This window comes from Pleurodeles waltl, chromosome 5 (assembly GCF_031143425.1).
Source record: "Pleurodeles waltl isolate 20211129_DDA chromosome 5, aPleWal1.hap1.20221129, whole genome shotgun sequence".
Taxonomy (NCBI): Eukaryota; Metazoa; Chordata; class Amphibia; order Caudata; family Salamandridae; genus Pleurodeles; species Pleurodeles waltl.
This window is the reverse complement of record NC_090444.1, coordinates 1695757681-1695778044: the sequence shown is the minus strand read 5'-3', so window position 1 is coordinate 1695778044 and position 20364 is coordinate 1695757681. Positions and strand designations below refer to the sequence as shown.

At 44.3% G+C, this 20364-nt stretch overlaps 1 protein-coding gene across 2 annotated transcripts in view; it reads left to right on the top strand.

Annotated features, from left to right (window-relative positions):
- Window positions 1-3588: 3588 nt before the first annotated feature.
- Window positions 3589-20364, top strand: part of TP53I3 (tumor protein p53 inducible protein 3) — a 41936-nt gene continuing 25160 nt past the window's right edge. The window contains exons 1-3 of one of the 2 annotated variants that reach the window (XM_069236029.1): window positions 3589-3720; window positions 14114-14256; window positions 15567-15834. In XM_069236029.1, coding sequence (XP_069092130.1) covers window positions 14119-14256; window positions 15567-15834 — 406 coding nt within the window. In that variant the 5' untranslated portion in view covers window positions 3589-3720; window positions 14114-14118. Of the gene's footprint in view, window positions 3721-3829; window positions 3926-14113; window positions 14257-15566; window positions 15835-20364 lie in introns of those variants that run through there. The other variant, XM_069236030.1, reaches the window with a different exon arrangement.

Below are 20364 nucleotides of genomic sequence, written 5' to 3'. Positions count from 1 at the left end.
GTTGTGAAGGTTTCAGTTCAAAACAAAATCCATACAAAAGCTCTTCTACTTTTAGGAATGCACTAGAACAGATATGTTTGAGCTACTTTTACCTATAAAATACTCTTGGTGTCTTGATAAGTATTGAGAACCTGTCGTATCTAACATAATGACAGCCACCGTGGCATGACCTCATGAATGCATTCTACTTCTGTCTCCTGGGAGCAGGAACTGAGGCTCCAGCTGACCTCCTGTGACCTTCTTTAATATAGCTCTGCTCAGTAATGTTCTTTAATACCAAGGCTTCGGTTTGCATTGTATAAAACATGATTTACTTTGATTGTTTCGACTTTAAAGGTGTCTTTGAAAGTTAGGGCTACTTGCTCGGCATCACTCAACCCTCTTCTCAAAAACCAGGACATGTATTTCAGCCCTGCCAAGTATCAGGCATGAGTCTAACGCATTTCAGTGTGGTGGTCCACATCTCCATAATGAAATAGAGAATCACACATTACAGTGCCTCCTCAGGCGGTAAGGGGATGGCTATAATGCACAGATCAACTAAGCTGCAGTGCAGTGGGGCTGAGTGTGATGTGCGATGTGCGCTACCTGCTATGAGCAGGCTAAGGGACTGCTGGCTCTAGCAGCACTCACAGTCGATTATTGCTACAGTGTGTCTAAAGTGAACAAAGACACACCCACCTCCCTGCTGGGTGGCCCGGGTGACGCACGCGCATACTAAAACTGACGTCACAGTCAGTGAACGTCTAATGGCCAGACTGGATAGTAAAGAAGTTACTGAGCTTCGGCTTGCAGCATTTGGCTGCGTTTCATAAGGCAGCGGCTGGCAGTGGTGGTTGTGATGAACAGAACTGCTGGTCGGATTGATTCATTTAATTCTGTCGTGAGAAATGAATCCTGTGCCACGCACATAGCTGGGCAACCCGTGGCTGACTCTCGCCTGTGGTCTGTGCTAGGCGGCCAGCTGAGCCACATGCTTTGGCCAGAGTTAAACACCACAGCGGCTAAGAGAAGATGGAATCTGTCCCGATTCCCACCAGAGCCCCTCCGTGTAACACTCGTCTCCCGACCCCACATCAGCTGAGACTGGCCACTAGTCGGAGTCACTGGCAGGCTGCATCATGCATCACGTAACGGACCCAGCCCACTGGGCCGTGGCACTGCAGCCCGGGCACTGCCTGTCAAGATCCCTTGATGCAGATGAGAGTCTTCTAGTCTTCCACTGATTCATGCAATGATCAACACAGTCAGTGAGAGCTGCTTACAGTGTTTCTAGTCTTAAGTTAAACATTTGTATGAAAATGTAAACACTTGTGACTGTCTGTAAGCAGGTGGAGCCACACGCCAGATCCCAGGATGGTGCTGTGCTCAGCTAATTGATTTTCATTATACTGCTCAGTGTTTGTCTTTTTTAAATAATTTACAGCCTGGATATGTGTGTGCCCTTACATTTCTAGTGCTTTGCAGCTGTTTTAAGGTCTTCTTAGAGTTTCTTCTTGTTCAAATGGGTGTAATTTCTGATGTTTATATGTTTCCCTCGTCTTCCTTGCTTGATTTTGCTCGTGAGAAAGTGTCACTCATAGTTGTTGAAATGTCACTCATAATTACACTGAAATTATGAAAATATCACACAATCTGAAATCTTAGCAGCTATGGTATTTCCCAGTGTCAAAAACTTCGGGACGCCAGGACATACCTCAGAAACCTGGGACTATCCTGGGAAATCCAGGACGTCTGGTTATCCTAGGTCAGGGCACTGTAGAGGCTTGGGTGGTAGACCATGGCTGATGGTGCTGGTCATCTACACTTTTCTGCAACCTCCATAGCATGGGAAGCAAAGCTGTTTGGATCCTTGTCGGTTTGGATCCTTGCGCCACTGTAGAGGCCTAAGATAGGCTGCAGGGTCAACGTGCATGGCAGAGCTCCACAGAGTAAAGAAGCAAGGAGACTCAGTGTTGAAAGTGACCACATGAGGTCCGACTCCTGTCTGTTTATCCTTTCGACTGAACCGAAAGTGCAGTGTAGCCATAGTGAGTACATGGGCTAGGAGTTTGTCATTACAAAATCCACAGCTCCATGATGGCTTCACTGAAGACAGGGAAGTTTGGTATCAAACTTCTTAGCTCAATAAACCCACACTGATGCCAGTGTTGGATTTATTGAAAAATGTACACGGAGAGCGTCTTAGAGATGCCCCCTGTATTTTACCCAACCCTTTAGTGTAAGGCTGACCATTTGGTGCCAGCTTGTCACTAATAGACAAGTTTCTGACCCCAATTTAGCTCTCTGGGGTCAGGAACAAAGCCTACTCTGGGTGGAGGGGCTTCACACCTCCCCCCTGCAGGAACTGCACCACTTGGCGGTGAGCCTCAAAGGCTCAGGCCTCCTGTCACTCTGTCCCAGGACACTCCAGCTAGTGGCGATGCCTGCCCCCCGGACCAAGCCCCACTTTTGGAAGACATCCGGCAGGAAAATTAGGAAAAACAAAAAGGAGTGACCACTGCAGCTAGGACCACCCCAAGGGTGCCCAGAGCTGAAGTGACCATCTCCTTGCAGAATCTTCCATCTTGCTTTGAAGGAGAGTAGCCAATAGGGATAGGAATGTCCTCTCCTCCCCAAAGGAAGCGGGCATAGAAAGGGCGTAGCCACCCTTAGCTCAGTAGCCATTGGCTACTGCCCTCTCACCCCTGTATCGCCCCTAAATCTAGTATTTAGGGGCACCACTGAACCTTGCTTTTCAGAATTCTGGTGACCCCAAGAAGAAGAAGAAAAAGAAGGAGGACTGAAGAGCCGACCCCAGAAGTGAAGACTCCAGATGACAACTTACTTGGCCCCAGCCCTACCGATCTTTCTGCAGCTTCAAGACTCCTGCTACAAAAAGGTGACGTGTGTTTAGAGCTGACATATGGCCCACCGACCCCCGGTTCTGACCTAAACCTCTCAGGTCTTTGCCCTGAAGTTGCGGGTACTTACCTGCCAGCTGTTTGCTTCTAAGTGCCCACAGTCTCCATCGGAGTCCATTGAACGCCCGACACCAACTTTGAGCTCTGCGCCAGGCCAGTCCTGTGTTGCTTGCTTGCCCACACTCCCACAAAAGAGAGCATTAGCCTCTGTTAAGCCTCTGGGGAACCCCTGGACTCTGTTCACACTATAGCTCATTTTGAAATAGTATATAGAGAGCCAGCGTCCAGCAGTTGCCACTTAGGGTGGTACATCAAACACGCAAAAGGTGATGTGAGGAATGCTTGCTACTTGAGAGCAGGGACTGGATTCGAGTCTTAGCCTCGACTTAACACCATGTGATTCTGGGCAAATTACTCACCCCTGCATAAGAACAATGTATAATATCTCACGTCTTTCAAAACAAAACTTCATTAAATCATATTACAAAATCATTGAACAAGTATCAACTTCTTTTCATCTGTTATGCACCCCTGCATAAGAACAATGTATAATATCTCACGTCTTTCAAAACAAAACTTCATTAAATCATATTACAAAATCATTGAATAAGTATCAACGTCTTTTCATCTGTTATGCAGACACGCCCGTTGTGTTTGCTGTGAGAGTGAACTGAGGCTGAGGCAAGCCTCCAAGACCAGGGAGCAACCACTCCGTTTCACAAGAGGGTGAATCGGAAGAAACGTCTGAGCTCGAAACGAAAGAATCATCAGCCTTGAAGCAAACTAACAACTAATGTTTGTCAATAATTCATGTAAGGTAAGTGCCAATTTAAACTCCTCGGTGTGCAAAATCCTTTATTTGTGCTGCAGGTCGGGCTCCCCCTTTTTAGTAATTGAAATGGTTCACTCCGCTGGCCAGGCAGGGAGGGCCCCGAATCCCGAAGTGAAAGTTCTCCCAGTTGCACATCTGCCGGATGAAGCTTTCGGGGGCATCTGTGTAAAGCGAGAAGGCGAGATGGGAGGTGAGCTGTTCTCTGGCGACGGTGCCAGTCAGTTTCAGGTCTTATATTACATGCAACATCACGTGACAAATGCAGTCGTTCCAGTGTTTGTGAAGCATATGTGCCTTACCACTGATCACGTGCGAACTTTCCACTGCACATATCTCAGAAGTTACATTTTCAGAAGTTTATTTTAAGGCTCTTAAATACGATGACTCCACCGCCCTCACCCTTTCTCCCGCTTTCATACCTCGCCGTGTTCATTGAAAACTAATGTTTTTACATTTTAGTTGTACCGCGAGTACGTGCTAACGACAATATTACATTCTTTAAGATTACGCGTAATGAGTCCGTTTGCAATTTTAGTTTGGATTAATCGCGATATTTTGTACTTGTGATTTGCTCTTAATAAATTGATGAAATAGATTGACATTTATAAGACGAAAAGGATAATGTGGTCATTCAGATTGCATGCGAGAGAGGAGCGTGGGTTTAGAATCCTCCTGTGTTGTGCGTTCTGCGCCGGTACCTTCCGTGCTGTGCGTGTTTGATCTGGGCAACAATAAATTAAATTAAAGCATCTTTCCAGCATCATGACTGTTATGCCTGGATCCTTCTCGACTGATAAATCTTGAGAGAGCCTATTCATGCGGCCGCCGACCACATGTTCGCTATTTTTTTAATACATTGCGGCTTCATTTGTAATCTTTTTAAATTAATAATATGTGCTCCATTGTTGCCATCAAAACCTGGGAAACTCAGTTGCACCAATTTCTAGTTTAGTTAGGTGCGGAGATACTACGTGGCTATAATGAACGAGCCCAGCTGTGGGTAGTGTTACAGTGGGAAAAGGAGAATGTTCTTTGTTACCTTTGGGTCATGTACACGCCATATGCAACTCACAAAATTTAGAAAATAAAATAAATGTGGCCTTGAGGTGGAGAGGGTGCATTTTCCTCTATACACAGCAGCCTTTCTACAACAATACTCCATTTAATGCACCGTATTGATTCACCGTCAACAAACAGCTGACCACCTTCCTGGAAGACAACAACCTGCTCGACCCCTCACAGACCGGATTCCGAACCAACCACAGCACTGAAACCGCCCTCATCTCAGTCACAGACGACATCAGAACCCTGATGGACAACGGTGAAACAGTCGCCCTCATTCTTCTCGACCTCTCGGCTGCCTTTGACACCGTCTGTCACCGCACCCTAATCACCCGCCTCCGCTCCACCGGGATCCAAGACCAGGCCCTGGACTGGATCGCCTCCTTCCTCGTAAACCGCTCCCAAAGAGTCTACCTCCCTCCGTTTCGCTCAGAACCCACTGAGATCATCTGCGGCGTACCTCAAGGCTCATCACTCAGCCCGACACTCTTCAATGTCTACATGAGCCCCCTCGCTAACATCGTACGCAAGCACGACATCATCATCACCTCCTACGCCGACGACACCCAACTTATACTCTCCCTCACCAAGGACCCCGCCAGCGCCAAGACCAACCTACAAGAGGGTATGAAGGACGTCACAGATTGGATGAGGCTCAGCCGCCTAAAGCTGAACTCTGAAAAAACTGAAGTCCTCATCCTCGGCAACACCCCGTCCGCCTGGGACGACGGCCCTCGGCACCGCACCGACCCCCGCAGACCACGCCTGCAACCTCGGCTTCATCTTGGACCCCCTTCTCACCATGACCAAGCAAGTCAACGCCGTGTCCTCCGCCTGCTTCCTCACCCTCCGCATGCTCCGCAAGATCTTCCGCTGGATCCCCGCCGACACCAGAAAAACCGTGACCCACGCCCTCGTCACGAGCCGCCTGGACTACGGCAACACCCTCTACGCTGGGACCACCGCCAAACTCCAAAATCGCCTGCAACGCATTCAAAACGCCTCAGCCCGCCTCATCCTCGACGTACCCCGCCACAGCCACATCTCCGCACACCTGAGACACCTGCATTGGCTCCCAGTCAGCAAAAGGATCACCTTCCGACTTCTCACCCACGCACACAAAGTCCTCCACGACAAGGGACCGGAATACCTCAACAGACGCCTCAACTTCTACGTCCCCACCCGCCCCCTCCGCTCCTCTGGCCTCGCACTCGCCGCCGTCCCTCGCATCCGACGCTCCACGGCGGGTGGGAGATCTTTCTCCTTCCTGGCGGCCAAGACCTGGAACTCCCTCCCCACCAGCCTCAGGACCACCCAGGACCACTCCGCTTTCCGGAGACTCCTAAAGACCTGGCTGTTCGAGCAGCGATAACCACCCCCTTTGTCCCTAGCGCCTTGAGACCCGCACGGGTGAGTAGCGCGCTTTATAAATGCTAATGATTTGATTTGATTTGACCTAACGTTACTGTCTCCTAGGTAGACGGGTACCAACTTATACGTTTTCCAGAAAGTCTGAGTATGAAAATTTTTATTGCATGATTAATTAAAATCGTTGCACCAAATTACAATAAGAGGAGAAAACGCCCATAAAATACAAAAACTGTTAACACAATCCCACAATAAAACCGATGTGGGTGCATAAATCGCATAGCCTCCTAAATAAATACATAAAAATACGGATAGAATAATCCAATCGTGCAACCATCTAAAGTTCTACTGTTGCACGAAGTAAGGCTTCCATTGTCCCTCCCTGCACGAGCACTTCCTGGTTATTAGATCATTTGCAAAATGCCGTGTCTAACGTTCCGCGAGGCCCTCTAATTATCCCATTTCTTGGGAATAAGAGTACAAGATCATACATTCCCTTACCCCGTCGTATGCCCCACCGAGCCTTGGCTGTCTCGATGGACCTTGCCATGAGCTACTAAATTCTCAGTTCGATGAGCTGTATTAAGCTAACATAGAGGACAAGGCCGACTCCACTAGGCCACTTAGATTCATAATGAAACAGTGCAAATGCAAGCGTCCATGAGCCCGAAGCTGCTTTAATACTCGCTTTTGATACTTTTCCAGAAAGTACACTTTAATTTACAACATTTGACCCTGGAATCGTCACAGGAAGTTGTACTAAATAAACCACATAAAAAAATGTTCATTCTTATAGGGTCCGTATATCTACAGTACATTCATGCTTTTGCCTTATTGCTTGACATTACACATTTTTTCAATTTTAAAATACAAAATTGGAAAACCCGATAAGACTGCATTGTTTTGTGTGGCGGTTTTGAGTAAGATACTGATATCTTGTTTTCAAAGAAGGTGACATGTTATTTTCTTCTTTTTTATGGTTTGACCAACCTAACTATTTCACTAGTTCCCAGTAGCAGTTTTCCACTGCCGCCGGGGATGATACTGGAACATGATTGTATGCACGGATGCACATAAAACGTGTTTCACATCTTGCTGCCTTCCCCTGCTGAAGACATTATCCGTAAAAGTTTCTAAATATAAAGTTAATTTTTTGACGAGAATGAACATGGTTCTTATATCTGACCTGTGCTCCATTGTAGTCAGCCTATAAAACGTACTCTTGTCCCACTCATTCGCAACCAGATGAGCGGGGTTGGCCCTCAACACTTTTTGGTGCTATTTTTACATTCATAATTTAAAAATTCATAACTCCAATTCTACTTATTGGATTGTTGTTATTTTGATGTCATTTATTTATTACAATTTACTCTATTTTTCTTTATTGGTTTGGGATTTTTGTTGTGTTGGGTTTCGACCTAATTACGGTTTGAATACTGCATAAATCCTTTTCACATTGCCTCATTGGCTCGAGTTTGTAACATGTCTGAATCAAACCTCCTGAAGCAGGTCAATTTTATCTGTCTTTGAGGGTTTTGCACCAAGGGTCTCAGCCTTACTTAGGGTGCCTTTGAGGATGACCATGCCACATGAATCTAAATGGTTTGATCACAATTGCTTCAAGGCTGTATGTAGTTGGAAAGAAACTCTAAAGCGGGTGCCTAGAGATAAAGACCTCATTGTTGCTTGTCTCAAGGCGTATGAACTGGAACATACGACTAGCAAAAATATTGTTAGAGAGGAAGCCTGGCAGGATCTGGTTCATGCTTGTGCCAGTAAAGAGAGGTCTTTGTTCTGGCATTTAACAAATTGGCCCTGCATTGCTAAAGATAATGGTTCAGCCCGGTGTCGCCACATCACAGAGCACCAATGGACAGCCCATTTTGAAGGGGTTTATAATTGTGCGTATGCGCTGGGTAGTGTTGAGGTAGATGTGGCCTTGGGTGGGAGATGCACCCTCGTATTGCACTAGAGGAAGTTATCCAAGGTATTTGAGCCCTTTCACGGAATAAGGCCCCTGGCTGGGATGGAATACCCCCTGACCTGTTTGTGGGTGATATTGAGATTTGGGGTCCAGTGTTGACGAAGGTTTTAAATGCTGCAGTGAGGAAAGGTCCAGCACCTTCCCGGTCTACCTCTGTAATCGGCCTGTATTCAAGAAGGGGGACAAAGATAATCCCAGTGTTACCAGCTGATTTATTTGATTGTCGCTGTTGTGAAGGTTCTTGGAAGGGTGCTCTTAGACAGGTTAATGATGTGAGCAGAGGCGAATAATGTAACTTCTGAGTTACTATATGGCTTTAGGCCAGGTAGATCAACGACTGACCAGTGCTTGGATTTATATATAACGGTTTCTCGGTCGACGTCTATCCACCTGGCTTTTAGGAATCTCATGTCTGCTTTTGACGGAGTTGATTGTGAAAAGTTGTGGAGTACGCTTCTCCCAATGGAGGTGGACCCTGATATTGTGCTTCTTCTAAGAGATTTACATGCAGGTACGTCAGCATCTGTTCGGTACACCCAGGGCTCTGCTTGTACCCAAGCATTTAGAACTGGTAGGGATGTACGCCAGGGGTACAACATTCTTTTCCCTTTCTTGTTCATCATTTATGTAAACGGGGTAGAGCAAATCCTTTGTCGATGGAGGCATACTGCCCAAAGGTAGGGGCGAGTTTGCTCCCATTGCTGCCTTATGCTAATGACGCAGTCCTGATGGCCAGGACTGCTATTGGCCTACAGCTGTTACTGAATAAGTTTGTAGCTTTTATGGGCAGCCTGGATTATTGTAGTGGGTCTGCGGTCTACCAGAACGAAATCTTTTCAGGTGAGTAATCACATCTTGGCCAAAGTGCTGGCTGTTACCTATCTTGGGGTCCTCTTTGACTCGAGTAGAAACTGGAAACCCCTGATTGCTTACAAAAAATAAAAGTTTGTCAAGGTCAATACAGCCGTTAGCAGGTTTGCCCAGAGGTTGGGGTCTAGCCCGCCCTGTGCCCTGTCCGAGGTTTATCAGGCCAAGTCCATTGTCAAGATCTTTATGGATAGCAATCTCTGGTGACACACGAGGGTTGATGCCCTGCAGACGTTGAAAATATGTTTTTAAGGCGCTTGCTGAGGAGTCACCGAAATGTTCTAGCATTCTGTGTGCATGAGGAACTAGGAGTTAAGTATTTTGGGGATATGATTGCTCTCAGGCCGCTGCTATGCTGGATTACGATTTGGACTAGGGAGGATTTGCAGTTGAACAGGCTGATCCTTGAGGACTGTCTGTTACTCAACCATGCTGCTAAAATCCCGTGGGTCGCATATGTCAAGGAGTCTTTCAGTAGCCTGAGTAGAGAGGATTTATTTCGCAGTCCCAAGGCCATCGTTACTACTGAGTTGAAATGGGTGAGGGACCCTTTTTGGATCGCAAGATGTTACATAGAGAGCAGATGGAACTCATGGAACCCTTTGTACGGGGGCACACGCTGTTAAGAACGGTTCAGACTATGGAACCCTATTTATCTATCTAAAAGTGATAGGAATGGATTTTTGTTAACAAGGTTCATATTCAATATATTGCATTATTTGTTGCCCGCTTTCCAGTGATTGGAGTCCGCCTGGCTCCTTGGGTCCCAGCGACAATGTGTCTCTGCAGGACACCCTACACTTTATTATGTTTTGCAGTCACTTTTGGTTACCTAGGAGAATGTTTATTATTCCTTTATTTAAATCTGTGAATTTTAGGCAAGTTCGACCTGCAATGAGACTGAGGTATTCTAAGCACGATTAACTTTGTCCTTGCTGATTTTGGTCATATGACCTTGGTGTTGTTACCTTGTAGGGATTTAAACGCTGATTCTATTGTCTTAACTGTAATATGTATTTAATTCATTTCAGATTATTGTTGTAAGGTTTTATTTTCTTGTACTGTATACTTTAATGGTTATGATTATAACCGAATAAAGTTTATATGATGATGGCCAGGATGAACATGGTCCTTATATCCGATCTGTGCTCTATCACAGTCAGATTTTAAGACTTACTCTTGTCCAAGTCATGCGCATCCGGATGATCTTGGTTGGCGCTTAACACTTTTTGGCACTATTTCCACATTGAAACTTTAAAAATTATTAACTCCAATTCTACTATTGGATTATTGTCATTTTGGTGTAATTTATTTATTACAATTTACTCTATTTTTCTTAATTGGTTTAGGATGTTTCTTTTGTTGGGTTCTAACTTAATTACTGTTTGAGTACTGCATAACTCCTTCACACAGTACCTCTAAGTTGAGCCAGTCCACTCTGTGCCATTGCTACCAGTGGGTCAAGCTCGGGTTAATTTGTTGTCTTCGAGGTTCATTCTGACAAGGATTGTGGTTAATATTTGAGGTGGTCACTCACCCCCTCAAATAATACTCCAATTGCTTAAAACAGAGTTTGTTATTTCTGCTGGTTGGGGCCCCACGGACCCCCCACAATCCACCACACCCATTGGCTTTTCTTATGCTGGTTTACATTTGAGGTTGGAACTCAGTAAGCATCCAGAGTTGTATATTTTTAGACAATAGTAGGTCTTTATTTCCAGTATGAAATGGTTCTGCAGCTGAGATATGAAATCTTTATGATGCAGTAATAGTCAATTTAATATTCCATTCTGTGGGCGGTGTTATCCTGCAGGGGAAGGGCCGTTAGCATTCAGAACTCTTTTCATCCCATTGTGTCTCCTGGTTTATTAGCTGGTGCAGTTTCCTTGCTCCTGTTTGTGGAGTGAGTCTGAGTGCCAGGCAGGGTGTAACAGTGTGTCTCGTTCGGTTATGTTGTCCTTGCCATTCGTCCTGCTCTTAACAGTCTGCTAGTGGTCAAGGAAGTTAATTCAGGGAGCTTCAGATACTACCTTAAAGTCTACTACTAATCTGTCAAACTCAGTGCTCAGTTGTCACCTGAGGATCCCAACCACTGAAAGGGGGCTTGCTGGTTGCCTAACTTGTTGCACAGCTTGTTTAGTCAATGAGATATCCGTATACAGGGCCTACATTTGTCACTGTCAGTAACACGTGACTTAAGGTCACAGGTCAAGGGACAAGCTGGGGCTCAAATTGTTTGCCTAAAAGTTCCTAGAGCAAAGCAGCTTTAATCTGTATTTTGGAACTGATCAGTTGAAATCATGAAACCCGTGGTACTTCTGAGACATGCAATAGCAACCAGCCCCAGAAGTACACTAGTTTAGGTATCAGTTAAGTTACCAACATAACTCTTGAGCCATAAGCCATAGAAAAATGGTTTCAATGGTTCTGAATTGATTGTCTCCAGGCCTTTACGTAGAGAACCCACCCGGGAATCCTGGCTGAGGGGAGTGACACTGAAAACAGGCAATGCGTGTCCCCCTAGAAAGTAAATGACTATATGGGGGTAAATAAGTATGTAGGGGGCCACTGGCAAGGCACCACCTTTGACGTTTCACTCCCCAGTTAACCAGAGCAGAAATCGCTTTTCAGTGCTTCTCTGGTTATCTACTCAAGAGGGATGGGGGAATAAATGTCCGCTGTACTGTGCATTGGTAAGCCACAGCCCAATATCATATGAGGGAAAAACACACATCGTTCTCTGTCCATGCAGTCAAACCAATTCTATTCCGGTGTTATTCCTTGGCGAATCTCTGAGCTGAACGACCATTGCAGCCCAGAAACCGGGTGTGGGTTGCATGAATCATGAAGAACCTAGAATGGTCCTGCCCACAAAACAGGATAAATTCAATTTTGTGCTACGTGTGATTTGTAATAAATGCATAGAAAAATAATAACAGATCTTAAAAAATTCAACGAATTACGCACAGTATTGCATTTTTCGAGAAACGCCCAACAGAGGACACCAAGGGGATGGACAGCATGCACGAAAATTAAAGTGCATGTTTGTGCCGATACAAACCATGCAATTTAAGAACTGGCAATAGAAATTTGCATTCCAAAGGCGCATACTATTTGTAGAAAAATAAAAAGTGTGTCAGTGTGTGGGTACGACCTCATTGCAAGGACAGGTTAAGATAAAACTGAATCGTATTGACTGAGAGGAAAGCACAAGTAATTCCTGGTTGTCCCTAGCCAGAATTTGGTTAACGGTGATCTTTCCCACACAGTTTTCACAAAATGTAAGTATAATTCCATACCAACACAGGTTTGGGACATAACATAATGCCTCACACTGGGCTTTTTCAATTCATTCGCTTCTCGGTTCGTCCTGGAGAATTACATATTTGTTTACCTTTACTCCATCACCCTTAACAAACAAATATGGAGACGTAGACAGGTCTGGTCTACCCAGGGCCTCCACAATATCCTTGATATATCTCAACCATGGAATTTGAAGGCCCCGATCGCATCATGACCTTATGAATCAGGTGAGCCTGCTTAGTTTCCCATAGGGAAATCCAAAGGAAGAGGGGGGCAAGTTTGATATGATCCTCAACGGGGTAAGACCCAGCTGTTCATGTGCACAAAAGTGCATGTTTGCTGGTGGGAGTTCCAGCTGACGTCAACAGAAGGGATTCTCTCTCTGCTGTAGTTTTGAGCTATCGCAATAGCCCCAAATAGCTGCGCCATCTATAATATCTGGGACACACTTGCGTGTTTGTAAATTTCTATGATATGTAGCACAGGTTTATTTCCCACCTTTCTAGCAAACCCAAGGGCAAGCAGAGCAGCACAAGCTGGATGGGAATACAGGGAGTCTCCAGCTTTCCCTAATGAAAGGTGTGCAGTGGCCGCCCTCCATTTCAAGTACAGTGGGTGCAGGCACCCTTCTGGCTTCCACTCGCACAGTGTGAATTGGAAGAGAATAGCTGTGCAGCCCACATCTTCTGTCCCTCAGTGCACACGAACAGAGAGAGCGACCCCGGCTACAATGCTGTATGTGCCCTGCACACTCCCCGGTAGATTGGAAGCTGTGATCGCCACTCCCCGTGGAAGGTGGGTTCCTTTGTCCAGTAAGATAAATGTCTACCTCAGAGAGCTCTTTTCCACCCGTGAAGTGTTTCACCTGATGTTAATGTCAGGGAACTACCTGACATGAGGAGCCAGGCAAGGCCACCTACTATGTCTCCTTTCTCTGTCTGTAATTCCTTCTTGATAACGCATTTCCTTGATCTGCGCTTCTGCCAGGCTCCGGCTTCAGGCAGTTTCTGTCCTGCACACAGAAGTATCCGTGGGGGCCGATAGTGTTCAGGCAACTTTGAATGGCTGCTGGGGCCCCATTGGAGTGCAGGCTTTCCCTTCCAAGTAAATGGAACCACCTCAGGTCTCCTCCTAGCCTATATCCATGCCAGAGTGGACTAGAGATCTTGTGTGGGGGGGTGGGGTGGGGGGTGGTTAATGACCCTATTCTTCACTGACCTGCTAATCACCTGAAGCATCCAGAATGATGCATGCTGGATTCCTTCAGCACTAGTGGTGACTGTATGACTTGTAGAGAGGTTTAGGCTGATTGATCTTGCAGCAGGAATCGACTCTCCCTTCCCAGAAGAGAAGTGCTCTCATGTGAATCTCATGGGCCGTTCATGCAGATACACCTCTACAATAACACATTGATGATAGGTCCGTAATTAAAAAAACATCCCAGAGCCCCAATTACCAGTAGTAAACTGAAGCAGTGGGATCTGGCGGGAGGCTAAGACTAGCTTTAGTACCTGAAGTTGGAGCAAGGCACAGTTTATGCACGTGACTGAAGAGTGGGACATTTCTGAGTTAGATGCAATCTGTAGCCATATGGACAAACATATGTTCCAAACACAAAAGAGCAAGATCTCACTAATCGATACATAGTTTACCAAATCTGATTGTTGAGTGTTCAAAATCCAACAGGATGCTTTAATCTGTAGGAAGTTAAGATTGAGATACTTGCCTTGTGTGTTTTAAACTCGTTTCATAGGACTACCAGTTGAGATGAGATTTATGCTTGTGTTTCTGCAGAATCGATGTTGGCAGCTTTCTTTGACACTCCAGGTGGCCCAGAAAATCTGTACATCAAGGAAGTCCCCAAACCCAAACTTAAAGAAGGGGAAGTCCTGCTCAAGGTGCATGCCAGTGCTCTCAACAGAGCAGACCTCCTCCAGGTAGAGATCCTTCAATAAGCTACTCAGCGTGCCACAGCCGGCTGTTGATTTTCCCAGTAATGTTACTGTGTGTTTTTGTACTGATGTGTCACTCTGCTACTCACCTGCTACCGAAATCCAGTTGTTTTCTTTCCGTTCTGATAGTAACAGTGCCCTTCCATTTTAGAGAACTGTTCAAATATCAGAAGTTTGTTTTGTGCTGTGTTTCTCTACAGATAAAAGGAATAAACACCTTATTACAACCACACAGCCATCTGTCACCAGTTTTTTCTGTGGTGTGGCTGAGAGAATCAGAAGTTATATATTGAGCTGTTTTTCCTCTGAAACTAACCTCGCTTCGTTGATTTTGTAATGTAAATGTACTTCCGTTAGAGGAAGAACACGATGTCTTGTTACAAAATGTACAATATTTACAACCATGGCCATAAGAGCGTTATGCTACAGCGCCCCCTGGAGTTTATAGCCGCGAGGCCTGTCAAAGGTGTAAGCACGAGCCAGCCTCATGCTTGGCTCGTGAGTTCATTTTATATCTTAAAAAAATAAATACTTTATTTATAGTTTTTTCAAATTCGAGAAAACAAGATGACAACAGCAGCTGTTTACATGCCATGAATCCATCAGTGCAGCTGTCCAGGTCATGCCTAGCAGGCCCATTTTATATCTTAAGTATTTATTTTCGCATCCTAATTTAACCGTTCTCTAACTGGGATGATGGCATTGCCTCGTAATTTGCCCACATTGATGGCATTAATTCCCTCCGTTTAGCCTCTTCTGCTTAGGCGCTTTTTTCAGTTGCCCAGGAAGCCCCCAGTTCAGTTGGTTTTAGTTGAATTCTCAAATATAGTTGAGTGGTCTGTGCACGTGCCTTTTGAATGGATGTACAACAGAATTAAGTAGCTATTTAATTTCATTGAAACGTTCTGCTTTGTGCAAAAAAAAGTGCAGTTTCAAGCTTAAATTCAGCCAGAACAGATATACACAATAATTTGATTTACCAGGTCTTTCACAAGGTTTAGGAAGAGCAAATGTCTAATCAGTTTTACAAAAATTTTAGTGAATGCACGTGAGTGATGTCAGTTTCGCACTCTTCACACTCACTAGGTGATTTTGAAAGTGAGAATTTATGCCATACACAACAAAACGACAGCATGAAATGCAAAATCATTTGCAAGGGAAATAGAAACGTACCTGTGGAAACATGCCAGCAGTTGGAAGTCACAGAATGTGCATTATATTTTGTTCGAGTAACTATATATAAAGGGTTAAGTTAGAAATACTAAATGTATGCAGCACATGTGCATTCTTTACAGAGGCAGGGGAAGTATCCTCCACCGAAAGGAGCCAGCGAACTCTTGGGACTCGAAGCTGCTGGCATTGTGGCTGGGTTTGGGCCTGGCTGTGAGGGGCGATGGAAGAGCGGGGATCTGGTAATGGCACTGATGGCCGGAGGTGGCAATGCAGAATATGCTGCAGTGCCAGAGGGGTACGTGATGCCCATCCCTGCGGGCCTCACTCATGCTCAGGCGGCTTCCATCCCTGAAGGATGGCTTACTGCCTACCAGCTGCTGCATTTTGTAGGTAAGATACCATACCATCCAGGGAATTACAGCTTTACTGTCTGTCTTTTCATCTCCCCCTCTCTCCTATCTGTCTGTCTGTCTGTCTATCTATCTATCTATCTATCTATCTATCTATCTATCTATCTATCTATCCATCTATCTATCTATCTCTATTATATATATATATATATATATAATCAAGGTATATACTTATTTATGTTATGCATAATGTGAAACTGTGTTAATAATATGGTCCAGTATTGCCACGCCACTGGGGGTTCTGGTGCCATCCAGGGAATTACAGCTTAACTGTCTGTCTTTTCATCTCCCCCTCTCTCCTATCTATCTATCTATCTATCTATCTATCTATCTATCTATCTATCTATCTATCTGTCTGTCTGTCTGTCTGTCTGTCTGTCTGTCTGTCTGTCTATCTATCTCTATTATATCTATATCTATCTCTCTCTCTCTCTATATATATATATATATATATATCAAGGTATATACTTATTTATTTTATGCATAATGTGAAACTGTGTTAGTAATATGGTCCAGTATTGCCACGCCACTGTGGGTTCTGGTGCCATAGGCACTATAGGACGATATTACACGTCACCAGTAATGTATTTTCTGTATTTTCATAAATAAAAATGTATTTTAAATTTTGAGGCAACATTCCAGAATACAATAGCAAGAGACATTACATCCGAATGGTAAACATCATCATCACAACAGATAACCATATGATATGTGTCATACTACCAACAGACTTATTAATATGATCACAAATTGGCAGAATCATCCAATCGCCTACTGTTGTAGGTAAATATATGAAGTATCCTCAGAGGTCTGCTCCTGATCTACAAAGTACCGCTTCAGTGGGTTCCAGATATCTTTGCATCTTGAAGTATTCAGTAAGAGGGTCGCACATATTTCTCCACTCAGTCATCCACCCCCATCAGCAACACAGGATCTCCCATCTAGCAACAAACCACAAACCACCTATGTTGCAGGCTCAGAGGTTGAATGACTCAGTGTAAACATGTACGCCCCTCATTTTGTATCTATAACAGCCAAAGGTTTTTTATGTAAAGTGCTTCCGTGCCCCTTTAGTAGTTATTTTCAGTGAACCTCATTGAGAGCTACTAATCTCATTAGTGTTGCAATGGTATCCACATCAGATAAATTGCACTAGTGGCCCCCACCTGCAAGGTTACTACCAGCGATCACCTCAGTGCATCAGGCACGGTTGCCAGCCGTAATCTAAAAACGGCTTTGGTAACAAGGAAGGCCCTACACGGTAATACTTAACAGCCAAGTAACAAAGTAATAACATTTGTAAGAAGTCTCCCAAATGCCACAACGTTTGTCACTCAAATATCAGCTATAAATATATTTTGGAAATTCAGCCATTTTTCTTCAAATATCAGCTTTTGAGTTCTGAAAGTAAACACATTTTCGTTGTAAATAGACACTCTTAATTGTGTTATATGTATGTTAATTCAGCCAAGCAAAAGCTTCTAATTTCGTAGGCTGGGCTCCAGGAGAGCTACTTACAGGTAGCAGGAGGCCTACCAGTGGCTCATGAGCTACTTGTTGGAGAAGCCTGGATTAGACTCATAATTAATAAACATCTAAATAAATAAATAAAAAGGCAAAATAATAACAGAAGATCTGGACATCGCGCGTTCCCTGCGCTGTATCCCTGTAGGTCACAGGCTAACATTATGTGTCCTTCACCGAGGTCGTCTCCTCTAAGTGCTCCGGAGGTCACTGGGTCCTTGTATTTGTGAAATAGTAATTGAATGCTGTCCTTGCTTAGCATGTGCACACCCGTTCTGCACATATCTGAGCAGGACATATTGGGCATTTTGTTGTGTGCGGGTCATGGAGTTGGCTTCCCTTTCAAGCTGTGTTTCACTCCCAAGTGTACATTATTAACTTGGGCAGGCGCAGTGACCTTACACTAGGATTACCTATTTCTTTTCAAGGCGCACCGAATCATAAACCCCTGATCAAAGAAATGAAATAGCGTTGCCAGCAGTGTACTTTCAGCAAATGATTTACTGGCTCAGTACACATCAACATGCCACAGTGATTCAGATTAGAGAATTAGCACCCAACACACACACATATGCGCACACAGTACTTTAAGGTCTTGGGTTGGATGCCAAAAACTCTCTCTAGAAGCTTTTATCTCTCATCTTCAGCTGCTATGCCATCAGTACTCTCCAACCTGTCAGTAATTAGCCCCGGCCCCTCCTTACCCCAAATACATTTAGCAGCCTTTCTGTCTGAGGTCCAGAGGTCAGTGAGCCATTCATTCTAGCTTTCTTGCCCGATGTCTCTTTCTTATCTGCTTCATTTTGTTGTAGCCCAACATTCACTTACAAGCATATTGTGTGATAAGCACACCCTTGATACGCACAATTAGGGAATATCACTGCCATTATAATTCTGATATTCTTAGCCCTCGTCCTGAATCTTTCACAGTGAGTTGGGATTGCATGCAAGCGCAAGTACAACAAATCAAATCTCAGAAGAACACTCAGAATTTTTCAGGGGGGCTTATGTGTCTTTCGGTTTGCGGGAACCCGCTCCCACTTGTGCACCAACCGTCCTTAGCGGCTCCCTTTTCACCTTGCAAGCTTGTAAGAGTACTGCGATCTTCATTAAGGTCATTTTTGCTTACTCTCTTGCCCTTCTTCTCAACTGGTTGAGAATCTTAATTCATATTCTGGGGTAGAGCTGCACATATGTCTGACCACACTTGAATCCAGTCAGATGTGCAGAACTTTCTGGATGAGAGGTGCACCTTTCCTGGAAGACACGTCAGGAAAACATCATTACAGAAAGCATTAGGAGTAATACATGTTGCTGTCCTAGAATTGTCTGCAGTAGGTACCTGGATTTTAAAGACCACCAGTTCCAGCTTTGCTTTAGTGAAATGTGCTTGATCTGCAAAGAGGCTGAGCTGTTGTATCATTCATTGTATGATGTACACATCAATGATGTATACATTAATCTTTTCTTTTATTTAGGATTTCGGTGCTTTTGAAATGCTAAATCTGTGCAGTTTCCTCACTAGGCGATGCATACGGTCTAGGCTGAAATGCAGGGGGATTTAAATTAAATGTGAGCTCTTTTGGAGTAAAAGAAGCAGTCATCACCATTTCCTTGTCCAACAAAGGCTGTTATAGCAAAGAATATGATGATCACTGATTGCGGTGGCAGAGAAGATTGTCTCCAGAGAAGCTGTTTTTCATGTTAGTAATTTTGTGTTGCAGGAAGCTGTCTGCTCAAACAATTTTTGCATGGAAATGGCTATGACCAGATTTAAGGCAGTTATTTTAATGGAATTATGAAGATGCAACAATCCTTTGAAACGATTGATAAGTGCCTCATTTTTAATTCAAAATGTATTATCTGGTGTGCCTAAGAGGACCACAGTGGCTTTGTTGCAAGAATATGCTAAGCTTATTTTGCCAGACATGCAGTTTAATAAGGATTCAAGTTTTCATCCAAAGCCCAGTAGCAGACATTAAGCCACTTGCTTTTATATTGCATCTCAGTTGGTGGTTTCCTAGCAGAACTAGTAACCAGGATTTTAAATACAGAAGTGGAATGAACCAGCCTGTCAGGTTCAGAATGGAATGGAGAAGTGAAATGTCAGATTCCTTTAGTGAACTGGTAGATCTTGAACCTGACGCAGATCTTGAAATGTGTCCTGCAGTAGAGCAAGACTGACCCAACATTAAAAATGGGACAAGCACTACAAGTTTAAATTGCTGTTGTTTTGGTATCCAGCTGGTTAAATATACGAGAGGAGTTTGTGGAAAGGCATAAAGACTCTTCTACTACTCTTTAAGAAGAAATGGCACACTTAGGGCAAGAAGTGACAAAAAAACATCTAATAAGGAAATCCTCTGTTCTTGAAGACTATCTGTAATGCAATGGTACTTAACACCCATTCTTGTGATGCATGATAGAATCTGCTTTAAGTATCTTCTAGATTACAAACTGGATGAGACAGTGTCCCTCGATGCTTGTTCAGCAAAAACACTGCTTCTCTATTTTTCATTAGGACTTCAAAATATTTTTCACAAGAGCAGAGAAATGAAGGATGTGTATCTCAGGAAAATGGCATTGAGTTCTAGGTGGCTGATGTGAGGAAGTGAATAGTTCAAGAACGGCGTGCCACATGCTCCAGTTAATATGCATTTCAGCTTAGTTTTACTAGGTTAAATTGAGCCATCGCGAATTAAGTTTGAAAAGGACAGACACTACGATGGTTTGCCTCCGTGACTAGAGAGACTCCAACACAAGGCTGACGACTGCACTTCTCTTGACAACTGGATACCAGTTGTTTAGAGCCTGATGCTTGAGAGTTCTCATTTGTGATCTTGCCAAAGGAACAACATGAGTACATTAGGGGATGGGGCTTGGAGCCTCTACACTCTCCATTCTGACACTGCGTTTATCACAGATGAACTGTTTTGCTGCCCCTGTGATGTGTGTGGTACGAAATGTACAATGAGAGATGGAGAAC